The sequence below is a fragment of the Agelaius tricolor genome, unplaced genomic scaffold (assembly GCF_023055355.1).
Source record: "Agelaius tricolor isolate 1412-34295 unplaced genomic scaffold, bAgeTri1.0.p SCAF_51, whole genome shotgun sequence".
Classification (NCBI taxonomy): domain Eukaryota; kingdom Metazoa; phylum Chordata; class Aves; order Passeriformes; family Icteridae; genus Agelaius; species Agelaius tricolor.
The window spans coordinates 2124096-2138442 of NW_027269311.1; the positions used below are offsets into that span (position 1 = coordinate 2124096).

General features: G+C 50.3%; 2 protein-coding genes across 2 annotated transcripts in view; both read right to left on the bottom strand.

The window, feature by feature from the left end:
* Window positions 1-287: 287 nt before the first annotated feature.
* Window positions 288-14347, bottom strand: part of LOC139604493 (hydrocephalus-inducing protein-like) — a 96610-nt gene continuing 82550 nt past the window's right edge. Inside the window, exon 15 of the mRNA XM_071455646.1 lies at window positions 288-1322. Within this exon, the coding sequence (XP_071311747.1) occupies window positions 548-1322 (775 nt within the window). The 3' untranslated portion in view covers window positions 288-547. The remainder of the gene's footprint in view (window positions 1323-14347) is intronic.
* LOC139604457 (hydrocephalus-inducing protein-like) lies at window positions 2964-13509 on the bottom strand. Its single transcript, XM_071455611.1, has 10 exons — window positions 13309-13509; window positions 11233-11471; window positions 9921-10179; window positions 9212-9355; window positions 7731-7871; window positions 6926-7242; window positions 5960-6122; window positions 5375-5476; window positions 4467-4676; window positions 2964-3452 (listed from the first exon to the last, which is right to left on the bottom strand). Exons 1-10 carry the CDS (start codon window positions 13315-13317, stop codon window positions 2964-2966), a joined length of 2073 nt encoding a protein of 690 aa, XP_071311712.1. The 5' UTR covers window positions 13318-13509.

The window sequence follows — 14347 nt, forward strand, 5'->3', positions numbered from 1 at the left end:
AGGAGCCTTTTTTAAATGAATGAAAAGGGGGAGATGTCATAGACAGGTAGAATAATGATAAAAGAAAGGCCTTATGAAATCAGGCCTTGTTCTGCAATATTAACAGCTGGCCTGTCATCTCTTCTAAGTGCAGAGAAGCAGTTACAAGTTCCCATGTGAAGCTATTTTGAGAATGAGAGTTCGTTAACAATCTATTCTGAGGGTGAAAAACAAATGTACCTGCAACAACAAGGGATTTGTCCCATGAGAATCAGTGCAGAGAACAAGTAAACAATACAATAGAGAGATTTGATGCACAAGTAAAATATATTTTATTAACCAATAGCGTAATTAGAAAGAAATCTATTAACTAATTAAAGTTGCACACGAGGTCTGAAACTGTAGAAACTGAGTTGAGTGAATAAAGAATAATCTTTCCCTGCCTGAAAAAACTGAGTCCCAAGAAGGGGTAACCTCCCCATCAGCACAGATGATACCCAGTCATTGTGGAACATCATCATCTGACTGTCCCCTCTGTAACTTTGCTTTGCATCTCCAGCTGAGATGACTAAAGATTGCTTTGGTCTCTACATTTTTGTTCAGGTTTCTTCTTCACCTTCTCCTGAGGCTTATTGGTCTTCTGACCTTGGTTTCCAGCTGCATGCTGGAACTTGTTTCCCTTCTGGATCACAGGTATCTGCACAGTACCCTGAACTCTGTTCCAGTAGGAGAAATTCTGCTGCAATGACTCATAGATCTGAAACCTCTGGATCAAGTTCTCCATCTCAGCTGCGTCCTCTGGGATTTCAGTTTCTCCCTTCTTTGGGGCTTTGGTTCTCCCCTTCTTTTGGGCTTTGGTTCCCCCCTTCTCTGGGGCTTTGGTTTCATCCTTCTTTGAGGTTTTGGGTTCCCCCTTCTCTGGGGCTTTTGCTTCCCCCTTCTTTGGAGCTTTGGTTTCCTTCTCTGGGAATTTCGTTGCCTTTCTCTCTGGGGATTTAGTTTCCTTTTCTGGAGGTTTGTTTTTCTTCTCTGGGGGTTCGGTTGCCTTCTTTAGGATTTTCGTCTCCTTCTTCTCTGGGGGTTTGGTTTCCTTCTTTTCTGGAGGTTTGTTTTTCTTCTCTGGGATCATGGTTTCCTTCCTCTCTGGAGCCTTGGTTTCCTTCCCCTCTGGGGGTTTGGTTTTCCCCTTCTCTGGTTTTGGAGGTTGCTTCCCCACAGAGACACCCTTCTTGTCCTTCTTCCGCTTCTCTTCCTCCTTCCGCCTTTCTTCCTCCTTCCGCCTCTCTTCCTCCTCTAAGGCTTTTGCCTCTTCCTCACGCTTTTGAGCCAGCTGCTTCAGCTCCCTTCAGCAAACAAAACAGAAAAAATCGCTGAGAGTCCCCACCAGAAACTTGGGCTCAGCAGTCCTGGCCGGCCCTGCACTTCATTCCTTGACCCTGAGGCCAGGCAGAACCACCAGACCATTTCCGTGAATTTTTCTCAACCCACAGAGGTTGGGAACATCCCAAGTGATGCCATTGGTGCAAGGGGACCTCCAGGACCAGCCAAACCTGAACCTTGCCATCATAAGGTCTTGGCTGTGCAAGCTCCCTCTTAAGGCACAGCCAGACACCTCCAGCCCACTGCCAAAGGCTGATCCAGCAGCTCTCTGTGCTGATGCCTGAAAATGCTCTTTGTCTCTTGATTTCCCAGTTTAAAGCAGATCACAGATTGCTGACATCTGCTTATCTCTCCTACAATTCTCACTCAGCTCATTCAGCACCCCTCAGGGCACAGCCTGCTCCTTAATGAGAATAATCCTATCAGTCAGAAAGCAAAGGCTGCAGGAACTCCTCTCCTGCAAGACAGGCTCTTGTCAGCCAGATTTCCTGCAGGAACCCAGCTGTGAGCAAGCAAACCGGTGCTCTCTGCCATGAAAGCCATCTGAAACAGCCTCATCTGTCTCCTCCCCATGAAACCAACTTCAGCCTGGGCTGAAGGAAGTGCTGATACACAGACTTGCTTTAACCAGCCTCCACTCTCAGCTCCACACTTTGCCTGTGTGTCCTGAGCTGGGCTGCCTTGCTGGAGCTGAGCTTCTCCTGGGCTGGCCTACTGCTGCAGCTGAAGGGGAGCCTAAAGGACGTGAGCTTCTGTGGGTGGTGTCCCACCATAAGGAGAAGCCTGGCAGATCAGCATTGCAAGGACTTGCAATGCTGTGGCAGGAGCAGGACCCAAACCAAGCTTTGCTCTCTGCCCCACACCTGCCCATACCACAATCCCACTGTTTTGGTGAAGGGAGATGATCAAGAAGGTGCAACTCAACACCATGGACCTAAAGACACCTCTAGAGGCAGTGCCAAGGCAAGCCCAGAGCCCAGCTCCCTGCAGGCAGCATCTAAGCCAGGAGGGCTCAGCACTCCAATAGAGAAGAAGATCTTCTGTCTCAACAGAAGAAGGTCCTTCCTCTCTTGGCAGCCAGGGAGCTCAGAATGGCCATCCCTGTGCTGCTTCTGGCCTTTGCTATCCAGCACCTCTGAGCTCAGAGTCCTTGGAGCAGGGAAGCCCTCCAGGGACAATAACCCATGGAACAGCAGTAACCCATGGAAGCCTTACTCACTTTTTCCTCCCTATGAGCTTCCTTTCCAGTATTATTTTATCCACTTCTGCTTTCCTCTGCAGAGCTTTCTCTCGCTGCAGTTCTTTAGCACAAAGAGGAGAAACCATGAGTGACTGCAAGCTGACCTGGGTGCTCTGGGTCAGCTGCAAGGATTCACAGCTTTTCCTGACCCAGCCTATCATCCCAGGAGATATTGGGGAGCTTGTATCCCCCCCCAGAATTCAGACAATCCCCCAAGCTATGGCCGGGCAGTAAAGTCCCCATGCCCTCGGATCCCAGGAAAGGAGACTCGGTGAAAGCAAGATGAGATTGTTCTTTTGTTGCTAGGAAGGTGCAAATATAAAAGAGCCAGTGATATTAGACCTGGTCCTATTGGCTGAGGAACTCATCCAGCCCTAGTCTTTGTGGCTAAGGGACACAAGGAAATATCCTGATGATTTCCCCAGTCTATGGCAGGCAGATAGGAGCTTGCTTTGGCTACACTCAGGGTTGGTAGAGGATGCCACAGCGCTTCAGCCAAGAGCTCCTCCACCAAGCTGGGGAACAGGCAGCTGCTAAAAGAATGGGCTTTCCCTGGAGAGCAAGGTGACAGAGAGAGTTCAGGGTGTATGGGCTGGACCACAGGCAAAACAGACACCACCAAACCCTCACTGTTTTTCTGACCTGCTGCTGCCTTGCCCATGGCCTTGGCCTTGACCTCAGACTCAGCCCTGGCCTTGGCTTCTGCCATGGGCTTGAGCTCTGCCTGTTGAGCCTTTGGCCTCCTGTGTGCTTCGTGGTCCTGCAGCACCTCTGGAGGCAGTGTCTCACCCATGGCACGTGGAGGCATAACAAAGCTCTTTTGGTACTCAGACCCCACTGCCATCCGCAGGATCTGTATGTGGAGGGAAGAGAAACCATACGCAAGATTCCTTTTCTTGCCTTTCATCACACAGACTCAATCAACCCATTTTCTGTCTCCTCCCTTCCTCCCAATAACACCAACTATTTAGTTTAGGTCCTCCCACAGCATGTCAGCAGAGCTGGCTTTGCCCTGGGGATTGCCTCCATCTCCCTGGCACAAGCCTGGGAATGCTGGAGTGCTGTGAAGCTTGGGCAGCGTGTACATGGGGACTAGACCTGCCTTCTCACCTTCTCCTCCTCAAGGTACTGCTCATCAAAATCCAGTGAGTGAGACTCACAGGGTACCTGCACAGCACCAGGCAGCTCTGGCAGCACACAGAGCTGTGGTAACAACCATGTGAGGGCCAGCAATAAATGAACCAGGGCACACAGGCCCTCTGCCCTCTGAGGGGTCACCCACAGCCAGGAGAAACAGAGACAGCACTGAGGCATTCCAGGAGAAAAGGCACCTGCATGCAAGTATTGGCAAGCAACATAGATGCAACAAGGGAGTCACCCAGGGCAACACAGACAGGGCCAGCAGCTGGAAATATCTGTGGGCTTTTGACTGGAAAAGAGTGAAGTGGGGATTATTCTGAGACAGTCTCTCCAACGGTAGTGACTGGAAGCCTGACTTCTTCCCTTGATTATTGTGTGGATTAAGCAAGAGCTTTAGATAAGAGCATCTCCTTGGAGGTCAGGCTTTAGGTGTGGATCAGCAGAGAGATGTCTCAGGGACACACCCCTCAGAGCACCCCCACTGGGAGCCTGCCTGCCCCAGAGGCAGTGTTAGGTACCCTGAAAAAGAGGCATTCCCAGCATTGTGGAGAGGGTTGGAGATGGCCATTTTAGAGCAGCTTGGATGCCAGATGTGTCCCTCAAAGGTTGGGCTTCCAAGCCCCAGAGCCAACAAAGGGGCTGGGAAGGGAGCCCTGGAGTGAGGTGGGCAGGAACCTGCTGGCCGTGGTGCCAAGGCAAGGAGCTGTGCCAGGGATGTGTGTGGTACCTGTAAGCCACAGTTGATCTCCTGGGGCCTCACGGAGTAGCGGACACGTGAGATCTCCCCGGTCACCAGCACCTCGTAGGTGGGGCCTCCCTCCACGTGGCACAGCGCCGTGACATCGGAGATGGTGTTGAGGTGGCCAGAGAAGGTGAAGGAGACCTGCTGGCTCTCACCTGGCTGCAGCACACCTGACATTGGCAGGATACTGAAAGCCTGGGTGGAAGACAGGAGAGATTGAGCTGTTGAGCATGGCAATGGATGCAGAGGAGCATCTTGGAGCAAAGTGCAGCTGTACCTGGAGGGGCCTATTCCCCAAACACTGCCAGAATCACCCTCATCTCATCCTGCATCCATGCCACTGACCAGTGCAGGGACCATGGGGAAAATCTTCTCCCATCCTCACGGGTCAATGCATTAATTAGTACATTACGTGAAAGTGAACTGGGATGTCTCCTGGCAGTAGAAATTCTCTCTGATGCACAACTTGCCTTTAAAAAGCATTTCTTACTGCTTTTAGAAAAGGAGGAGGCTCAGAGTGAGAGCTCTCGGAACTGAGCGAAGGACTCCAGCCCAGCTCATCTGACTCCTGAGGCTCTTCCCCTCTCTCTGATTTAAATGCTGCTTTCTCAAGGTGCTACAGCAAAAGCTCCTGCAAAAGTTTCCTATGGACCACCTGAGGAGTTCCAGGGGGAGCAGTGCCCTCCATAGGTGCTGCAAAGTGTCCTTGGGCAGCCCTACAACGTGTCCTGCATGGCTTCTCCAACTACCAGTTCCTTCAGCAGCACTTTGTGATGGGCCTGCAGGGATGGGAGGCCCCTCTGTGGCCAATGCTGAGGCCCACCAGTGGCACTGGGAGCTCCAGCCCTGCTTGCCACACTGACAATGTGCAAGTGAGACAGATTCCCTCCTACCTTCTCTGCTTCGAGGGAAGGCTGCGGTTCGTCCACGGAGCTGCTGATTCCCTCAAACCCTACTTGGAGGCGGGGGAATTCAGGAAGTTGATCTGATTGCACCTGAAAAAGAAGCCATTTTCTATGCTGGGAGGAAGAGACAGCCACTTTGCAAAGTCTCCCTTTGTAAGACAGCTCCAGGGCCAGCAGTGCAATAGCAGCTCTGGGTGAAAGCAGAGCCCTGCAAACAGGGAGTCTGGCTGCCTTGGGAAGAGGCTCCATGGAGATCAGGACTCATCCCAGCTTGCTCTGGGAAGGAAGCTGGAGGCCTTACCATGATGATGCAGATAAAAGCCTCATCTTTCATTGTGAAGGCAAAAAATCCCACACTCAACACAGGTCTGTAGGACCTGAGTGAGCTTCTCCAAGGAAAACTCTCCTATTTCTCCCTCCCACACAGCCCATGTCCAGCCACTGGCCCTGCTGCCCAGCCCACTGTCAGGGCACAGGACAGCAGGGCAGCAAAAAGGGAGGTCAGCACGAGCATGACTTGGTGGTGGCAGGCTGGGGAGGCAACACAAGCAGCAGATGTACAAGAAAATCTACCTTGTCTCTTAAAGACTGGGTAAAATCATCCACTTCTTTCAGCATTCTGGCTGCCTGCTCCTGTCTCATCTTGAAGTGTCTCCATCGAGATGCTGGGGACTCCAAACTGGTATTCTTCCCTTTTGGTGGTTGGGGTTTGAATTTAGGTGGGCAAAGCTCATCTCTGGAAAATAAGAGAACTATTGTGAAAAATGCCAATCACTTGTTTTCAAAATTTTAAAAGTTTAATAGTAATAAAACGGTTATAAAAATAGTAATACAATTAGAGTAAAAATAATTTGGACAATTTGAATTAGGACAACAAATGGGACAACAAATACAAAGAGTTACGGACGTCCGGGTACCTTTTTCTGGGCAGCACGAGCCCGAAAAAGGACCCCCACTAACAAAGGATTAACCCTTAAGAACAATAGCCCGTTGCATATTCATACACTTCATACAGGATGCATCAATTCCATTCAAACACAGGATTCTGTCTGGTCTTCATCTACTTCTTCCTTCTAATCCTAACAGTGCCTTCGAGGCGGGAAGAAGTTCATTTCTTCTGAGAAGAGAGCAATAAATTCTTTTCTCTGAAAGATTTAGCTGTCCTGTGGCTGCTATCTGGTTCGAGTGCCTCATTCCTTTCTAAAAAAAAACCCCACTGACATAGTTCTTCTTGTAACTACAAAAGTTACCTTTTAATTACAAGACTACAAGGACTAGGAGCCCTTCATCAAGGTGGACATGGTCTCAGGCCACAGAGGTCTGAGAAAGCAGCTTTCACCCCAGCTTTCCTTCCCAGGGGAAACCACTGTGGGGGCTGTGCAGCACCAAAGTGGTGGAAAACCTATTCCCTGAGCATCCAGCCTGAGCACAGCTGCTCAGTGCCATTTGTCAGATGCCAGGCAAACAGCTTTGCTCTTGGCCAAGTACAAACAGGACACAGCAAGAAGAGCTTCAAGGGGAGGGCAAAGGTGCACATACCTAAACCTGGTCACCTCGCTGTCGGAACGGAATGACCAGCGGTACTGGACGGGCAGTGGGCTGCAGTTGGTCATCTCCAGGGAACGCACTTTTTTAGTGCCAGCCACGATGCAGCCAAACTCCACGGAGCTGGGCTGCATTTGGAGATTTGGGAAGTGAACTTCTCCCTGAAGGGTGATATGCTCCACAAAAGGATGGCCCCTGACCATGTCTATCTTCAGAACCTTCTCTTTTTTCCAGCTCTTCAAATCCAGTTCATAAGCTGGGTCAAACACGATGTAGAGATGACAGGTCTCCCCTACATCCACTCTCACAGGCTGCAAGGAGATGAGCAGTAATTAATCACCTGTGGGATGATGTCCCAAGGTCTGACAGCATGAAACAGTCAATGCTCCAAGTGACCCCAGCACGGGCTTCTCAGTTCATGGTTCATCTCTCTCCAGCAGGGCTCTGGCTGCAGGCACCACAGTCCAGTCCAGGATCCCTCAGGCTCCCGTTTCTGTGCTCAGCCCCAGTACAAGGGGGTGGCTGCTGGAGAGCTGGCATGGCTTTCCAGGAGACACCTTCCCTGCATGGCTTGCCCAGACCCAGCTGCCTGCTCCCCTCTCCCTGTGCCTTAAAGCCAGGATGGATCTTCTCAATTCAGAGAAGATTTTGATTCCTTCAGCAGCTTTGCTGATGCAGCTCAGGCCAGCCCACTGCTGATGCTACAGAATAAACTTCTTGACTCAAGGAGCTCCCAACAGAAAGGCACCACCACATCCCTCCTCTTCAGACCCCACTGGAGGAGGCCAGGGCTGCTCACCTGGCCACCTGGGAGGGGCTGCTGCTCCTTATCACAGACCAGGAATGGCTGCTCCAAGTGCAGCATGAGGTCCAGTGGCAGCAGGCAGGTGTTTTTTAAAGACAAAGGCTGGTACTGCAGTGTCAGGACATCGCTGGGTTTCTATGGAAACAGGAGACAAGGAAAAACAGCCTCAACTAGAAACAGACCTCCTTCTGCTTCTGCTGCAGCTCACATTTTTCAGCCTCACCAGTGCATACATTTCTATTTACTCTTTCTATTGGTTTCTACCCTTCCAGGAGGTATTTCTTGACAGCAGATGCTTTTCATGTTTAGAAACCACAGCATCCTCTGGAGGACAGGGAAAACTCCCAAGTACAGATGAGGGAATAGGCCCCTGAGAGGAGGTGGCTGCTTGACCCAAGATCTAAAGCAGAAAGTGAATCCAGGCCATTTGTCTCCACTTTTGTCTCTCTATTGGGCAGAACAGCACTAGAGGATCTTCACTCACATACAGTCATTTCTCACAACCTTCCTGGCTCTAGCAGCCTCAAAAAGCACTTTGTCTGCACCACGGGTCCTGCAGCCCCTGCTACAGGGACAAGGTGTCTGTGGTCTCAAAGCTCTGATCAGCCTGGGCTCTTCCTTCCTGTCTGAGCATTGTGCTGGGCTTCCTGCATGGTTTAGAGAAACCAGAGACTTTGGGAAACGACTTCTGCATGTACTGATACCAAACAGGTGCTGTGCCATAGTATGCAATAAATCAGTTTGGGTGTGTGGCATCGAGCAGAACCCAGGCAGAATCAGGGAGAGCTGAAAAGCTTCTCAATTACATCTGAACTGCCTGTTCCAGAAATTCTGTACTTCACTGGAAGCCTGGGAACCAGAGGAGAGGCCTGAAACTACAGAAACCAAATCATTAACCATCTTCTCTTTTTCAGACAACTTGCAGGAGGCAGAAAGATGATGCTGGAGTTGGGATCCAGAGACTAAAGGGCACCTGCTCTGCCTCAGTGTTATCATCACTGCAGTTGCAGGATGCCTGGGGGTCCTTTGAAGCAGAGGAGGCTTAGGGAAATGCACAGAGCTGATCCATATAGCTGTACCATCAAGCATCCATGCCAACAGCACAGAAGGCAAAGAGACACAGGAGATGTTGGGTTTTTCCTTGTCAGCCTGAGGAATTCACAGGAATCTCCAGTTTTCCCAGCTTCCCTGCAGCATCAGTGTAGAGACATCACCGTGCCTTGGAGGGTCCTCAAAAGCCTCCCTTTACAGTGAGCACAGAAACTGGCATTTCTCTGGGGTGGCCACCATCTCCTTGGCACTGCAGCTGGAACTGCACTTTTACTTTGGGGAAGTCAAATACCAGTCTCATCTCTAAAAGCATCTTCACTCACTTTACAAAGTGCCTCAGGAAGGGTAAAGAGGGGCTTTAACACAAGCACTCAGCCCCCCCCTCAGCCATGCTGTTAAAATGCCAGCATGCAATCCAGACTTACCTTCTCCACATAGAAAGAGAATTGTCTGGCTGATACTTCTATAGAGGGGTGAATGAACTGACAGGTAATGATTGTTTCTATTATCCTCTCCATCTTGGGGGATGTCCCAATGATGGCTTCACAGAACACATAATCCTGCACCTCCTGCAAGCAAGAGTCACTTGTCACCAGTGCGTAGTGGCAGGGCACCCTGCAAATGCCCTGCATTGGCTCTGCACCCACCACGGGCCCTATTCCTGCCACAGTTACAGTCCCTGCCCCCTTTTCTTCCTGTGCTCAATTGTCTGTAACACTGCACCCCAAAAGCACAAAAGGCACTTGTGAGAAACCCCCTCCCTTGACATGGCTTTTGTTTTACTCCGTGCTCACCCCAGATAAACCACTCGGCACTTGTTTAGTTCACTTTCTTTCTGGACTCCTAGTCTAAGTGTAACTTATTTCTCTGCCCTTCTTTGCTGACTCAGCATGCAACACTGCTTGCCCCAAAAGAGCAATATTTCCATCCACCCCTGCTTTGGGATCAGCACTGGGTTTTGCTAGCTGTGGAATCACAATAAAGTCTCAGCTGCTCTGATGGTGGCCAGCAAGGAAAGCAACTGGTGCTGCCACAGAAACGAGTAGCCTTAAATCAGTTTTGTGAAGGCCCCTGCTCATTTCCCCAGGCAAATGTCAAGGGCCTGTGGAACAAGCCCAGAGGAGGGGATCTCACCTGTGGGATGCGGGAGAAGCCTCGCAGCACCATGTCCTCAGACTGGCCTGGCTGCAGGTCCATTGACAGTGGCTCCAGCCCAAAGACGGGGCTGGCACGTTTGGGGCGCTGGGAATCATCCTTGGCCCTGGGGCTACTGAGGGTTGAGACACTCTGGCCCCCCTCCTCAGGTGGGCTGTAGCATTCCGCACTCCAGAAGAGCTGATGGTAACGGCGGCCCTTGTTTGTTACTTTGAACTGATGGATACAGGGCACGAGGCTGGAATAGAAGGCAGGATGGAAAAGAGTATGAGAGTAGCTATTTCCCTGGTCATCAGATTGCTCCCAGTGAGCAACCTGAGGTGTTAATTGCTTAGAGACTGTCTTCATTTCCAGCTCTTAATGTGGACCAGAAGTGGTGTCTGATAAGGTGCCCTTTTGATGTCATTATTGCAAAGAGAAATATGTTTCTAATGGTAATGTAACATTTTCCAGGTGAGGCTAACAGGACGTGGTGTTTTCCCCCAAAAGGTTTGTTCTGGGGTGATTCATACTGTTGCTGTATTTTGTATTCATCTGTGCCCAAAGCTGAAACTGAATCTTTGAGATGCTGCCCTTGGGGACCTTGTGTGTGGGGGTAGGATTGCAGGCATTCCTAAAAGCCGGCTCAGAGGCAGTTTCTGGATGATCCCAGCAAGCTGGTAAAAATCATCTGCCTGCTCCACGAGAGGAAACCAGGGGAGCAGAGCCTCTCTCGTTCGTATCAGCCTTGGCTCTGCACTGGTAGCCATTTGTAGAAATTTCATTTTGCAATTAGAAACTGTTTGGAAGTGAACTTTGCAAACTCTGCTGGCAACTCTGCCTCTGGAACTGCTCTGTGGGCTCCTGCCTTCCTGGTGGGGGTTGTCACCCTCCTGTCTCTTTGTTCCCAGGGCCCCTGCTTGCCTGGCAGGTGCCATTGGGAAAGGGCAAGGGCAAGAGAAAGGATCTTCCCTTGGTGCCTCAGCCACATGGAGGGACTGCCTCATCTGGGCACCATTTCAGGAACCTTTAGTTCTGGGGCAGCCTGTGAGATCATTACTCCATCAAGTGAGGACATCAATGTATTAGAATTAGAGACAGTTTGTGGCAATTTAGCAACTGGTTTCCCTTTCAGTGGCTTTTGAAGGTGTCTAACAACTCTCAAGTGCCCATCACATGTTTGTAAAGGAATCTCTGCCTTTAGGGAAGGAGTCAGGGCTTTGAACACTGAAGAAGATCTTGTCTGAAGGACTACAGAAAAACTGCTCCTTGTTGAGACAGGAGGAGAGGTGGGAGTGGAGAGATCTCCTACCTGAATTGGTATCCCAAGTTGAGCTCTGGGGCAAATGGTTTGTCTGTGACAATTGTGGTGCCAATGCCAAAAGCCTGGAGAAAGACACTGCTCCAAAGGCTGTTCCCAATGAACAGCTGGACAGTGTCATCAAAACCCACAGTGTCATCCAGGGTTGCTGTGACAGTCACAGGAACCTCACCCCTAGCAGGGATCGCTCCTTCACTGGGTTCAATAACAAAGCAGTTGGATTTGGAAGCCTGTAAGACAAGCATAATATGCATTTAGGATGGAAACCACACACCCTGGTGTCTTGTGGGATATAAGGAAAGGAAAGACTAAAGAGGGGAGGATAAAAATCCTGAAGGCCTAATCTCCCTAAAGTTAAGCTACAGTACTGGGCAACAGCAGAGCTCATACAACCTGTATTTTCCCCTCCTTTAAGGGACTCACCCAATTAACCCCGTTTTGCCCAACCCAAGGGATGCTTATCCTCAGGAGAGTGTTCCTTCCCCAGTCTTTCTCTGCACTGTGGGCCAAGGAAAGCTGCTTTCTCTCTCCTGGCCTCTCACGAAGGCTCAAGGCCAGAGGAAGGCAGGACTGCTCAAATCCCACTGCAGAAACCACATGGCTGGAGGACACTGCTGAGAGCCTGAAGAATGTCTCTGCAAAACCAGGTAAGCAAAACCCCAATACCAAACTAATCTTTCCCAAGGGGCCATCAGTGCTTCTCAACATCCCCTAAAGGACTGAAGCCCTCACTCCCCACCAATCATCAGCTGTAGAGAGGTGCCCCAGTGCCCTCTGCCTAAAGAAAAGTCACCTCCAAATGCTTATAGCAGAGCAGGAAAGCAGGAAGCAGAAAGAAAACTGGACAACATGTGCTCTGTGGGCATGGCCCACTCTTCCCAAGAACTCTTGTCATCTGCTTTCTCATGGACTTCACAGACTGGCCAAGAGAGCTGGAGGCTGCCCAAAGGAGGGAGGAAAGGCCTTGCACCAGCACAGCTGTGCAGACACTGCTCTGCAGGTCTGGCCCTGGCAGGAGCACATGAAACCCAACCTTTACACACCATGAGCACCCAGCCAAGGGGCATTGCTCCCTGCAGAGGCTGAAAGCAGAACTCCATTGTGGAGTCAGGGAAAGCTGCCCTGGAAAAAACCCCTCGCTTTAGAATAACATTTATCTCCCAAAGAGCTGGAAAAGCAGCAAGAGGAAAAGTCACACCCCTCCTCCTTGGCCCAGGAGGCTGTGGCTGGACTCTCCCACATGGCCTGATGCTTTATCCACAGACACAGCCAAGTCCATGGTATCAGGTTTTAACCAGCTCCACAAGTTCAACACAGCCAGCGTGAAGTAGAAGAAACCTCAAGCCCCTCACAGATCTCCCCCTCCAGCAGACATCCCAGCCAGCCCCAGGCCCAGCCTACAAGCCCTTCCTGGCTGCACCAGCCCTGCTCCCCCTGCCAGGGGAGCAGCCCCAGCTCCTTCTGCCCTATGCAGCCCCCACATATTAAACAGCCTTTCTCTGCAGCTGCTCCCCAAAGATGCTCTTCAATAGCACAGAGATCACAGGCTGGGGGGTGCACAACCCCCACCCTTGTCTTTGTGTGCACTGCCCAGCTGGCTTGACCCCCAGGAGGTGTGAAAATTGCCTCCCCACCAGCAGTCTGAGGACACACCTCACACCCTGCTCTCTACTATTAACAGCAGTTTGGCACAAAGCAAATGTAGATGGGACAGGGAAACCACAGTGAAATCCATGCTCTGGGGAGCAAAGGACCACAGGTTTCTCTTGATCTCGGAGCTCCAAAATGGGACACACACAGCTAAAGACAAAAGATAAAATTAAGGGAGAACTTGTCAACGCAACCCAGATTAATTGCTGCTCCAACATCTCTGCACCTGACCTCACTGAGGGGTGCCCCAGCTAAAACCACTCCAGAGCCAGGTTCCTCTTGCCTCGCTCAGAGGGAATATTGGAGTATCTTGCCTCCTCTCACACAGGGCAAGATGGAAATCTTGCTTTTAAAAGCCAAGTCATGGCTGCTACTGACCAGTCCATTTCCCTGGAAAACAGCCCCACAGATACTTACCATTTCCATGCTGAAGTCTACAGGGACAAGACCTTTGTTGAAGAGGGTAAAGCTTTGTGAAGCAGGCTGTAGAGCTGGGATGCTGCCAAACTCTAACACACTTGGACTTGGGTAGATTGCTGCCAGCCGTCCAGAGCTCCGTAATTCTACTCCCTGTTCCAGGAAGCAGGCAAGAAAGATTAAAAACCACTCAAAACAAACCACAACAGGGAAACCTAAAAAAGCTTCAACAGCTCAACCCTGCTCAAGTTATTGCTTTAGGGACAGCTACCACACTCCAGCTGAAATGCTGGGCTTTTGGGAAAAAAGGAAAAGAAAATTACATGTTCACCTCCAAATTTAAAAGGATTAAGGTAAGAGAACCTTTCCAACTACAAATTATTGGCCCAAAGGTAAAAGCTTTGCAAGAAATCTCTAGTTAAGACCAGGCTGACAGTTAAACAACTGGTTATTCTGGCAGGGAGAAACCCTCCTTTTTAAGGGAAGCAGCCTGATAGTTGAAAGCAACTGTTTTGTCAAACTTCAAGCTCCCTGGCACAGCCTGCATTGCCTGTCCTTGCTGTTCACTGATTTACAGGCAGTGCCACAATGGCCCAGGTTCAGATGTTTGGTGCCATCCAGGGAATTTGGCATCATCATTTCATTATGTTTTAATCTAAGTTTAAATCCTTGCAACCACCCTTCAAATGCCAGCTTTCCTTTCTTTTCCACAAAGCTCAAGGTTCCCAGAAGTCTTCTGACATCTTCTTTTGTGCTCAGAGGGATGACATTTGAAAACAGATGTTTCCAAAGTTAACAGCATTTTAAAGCTTAATTAACTAAAACTCCCCTCAATTCCAGCTTAGATGAACTACCTTCTCTGTCAGACACTGAGATCACCACCTATGAGGCATGGGCTGCTTGTGCCACCCATCCCTGCTGTCCTTCTCCCCAGCAGCCTGGGCCTGTTTTCCCTGGAAGAATCCCTGTCCCTGTGCACCCTGCCAGGAGCAGTTGCACACAGGCTCACATCTCCCCTTGCACTCACCCGTGGGTTTCT

Excerpts from the sequence above, each read along its gene's own strand:
- LOC139604457 (XM_071455611.1), bottom strand. Across the intron at positions 10,180-11,232 it reads AACTTGGGATACCAATTCAG|CCTCGTGCCCTGTATCCATC; the intron begins GTAGGAGATCTC and ends CTTCTATTCCAG. Across the intron at positions 9,356-9,920 it reads GCTTCTCCCGCATCCCACAG|GAGGTGCAGGATTATGTGTT; the intron begins GTGAGATCCCCT and ends TCTTGCTTGCAG.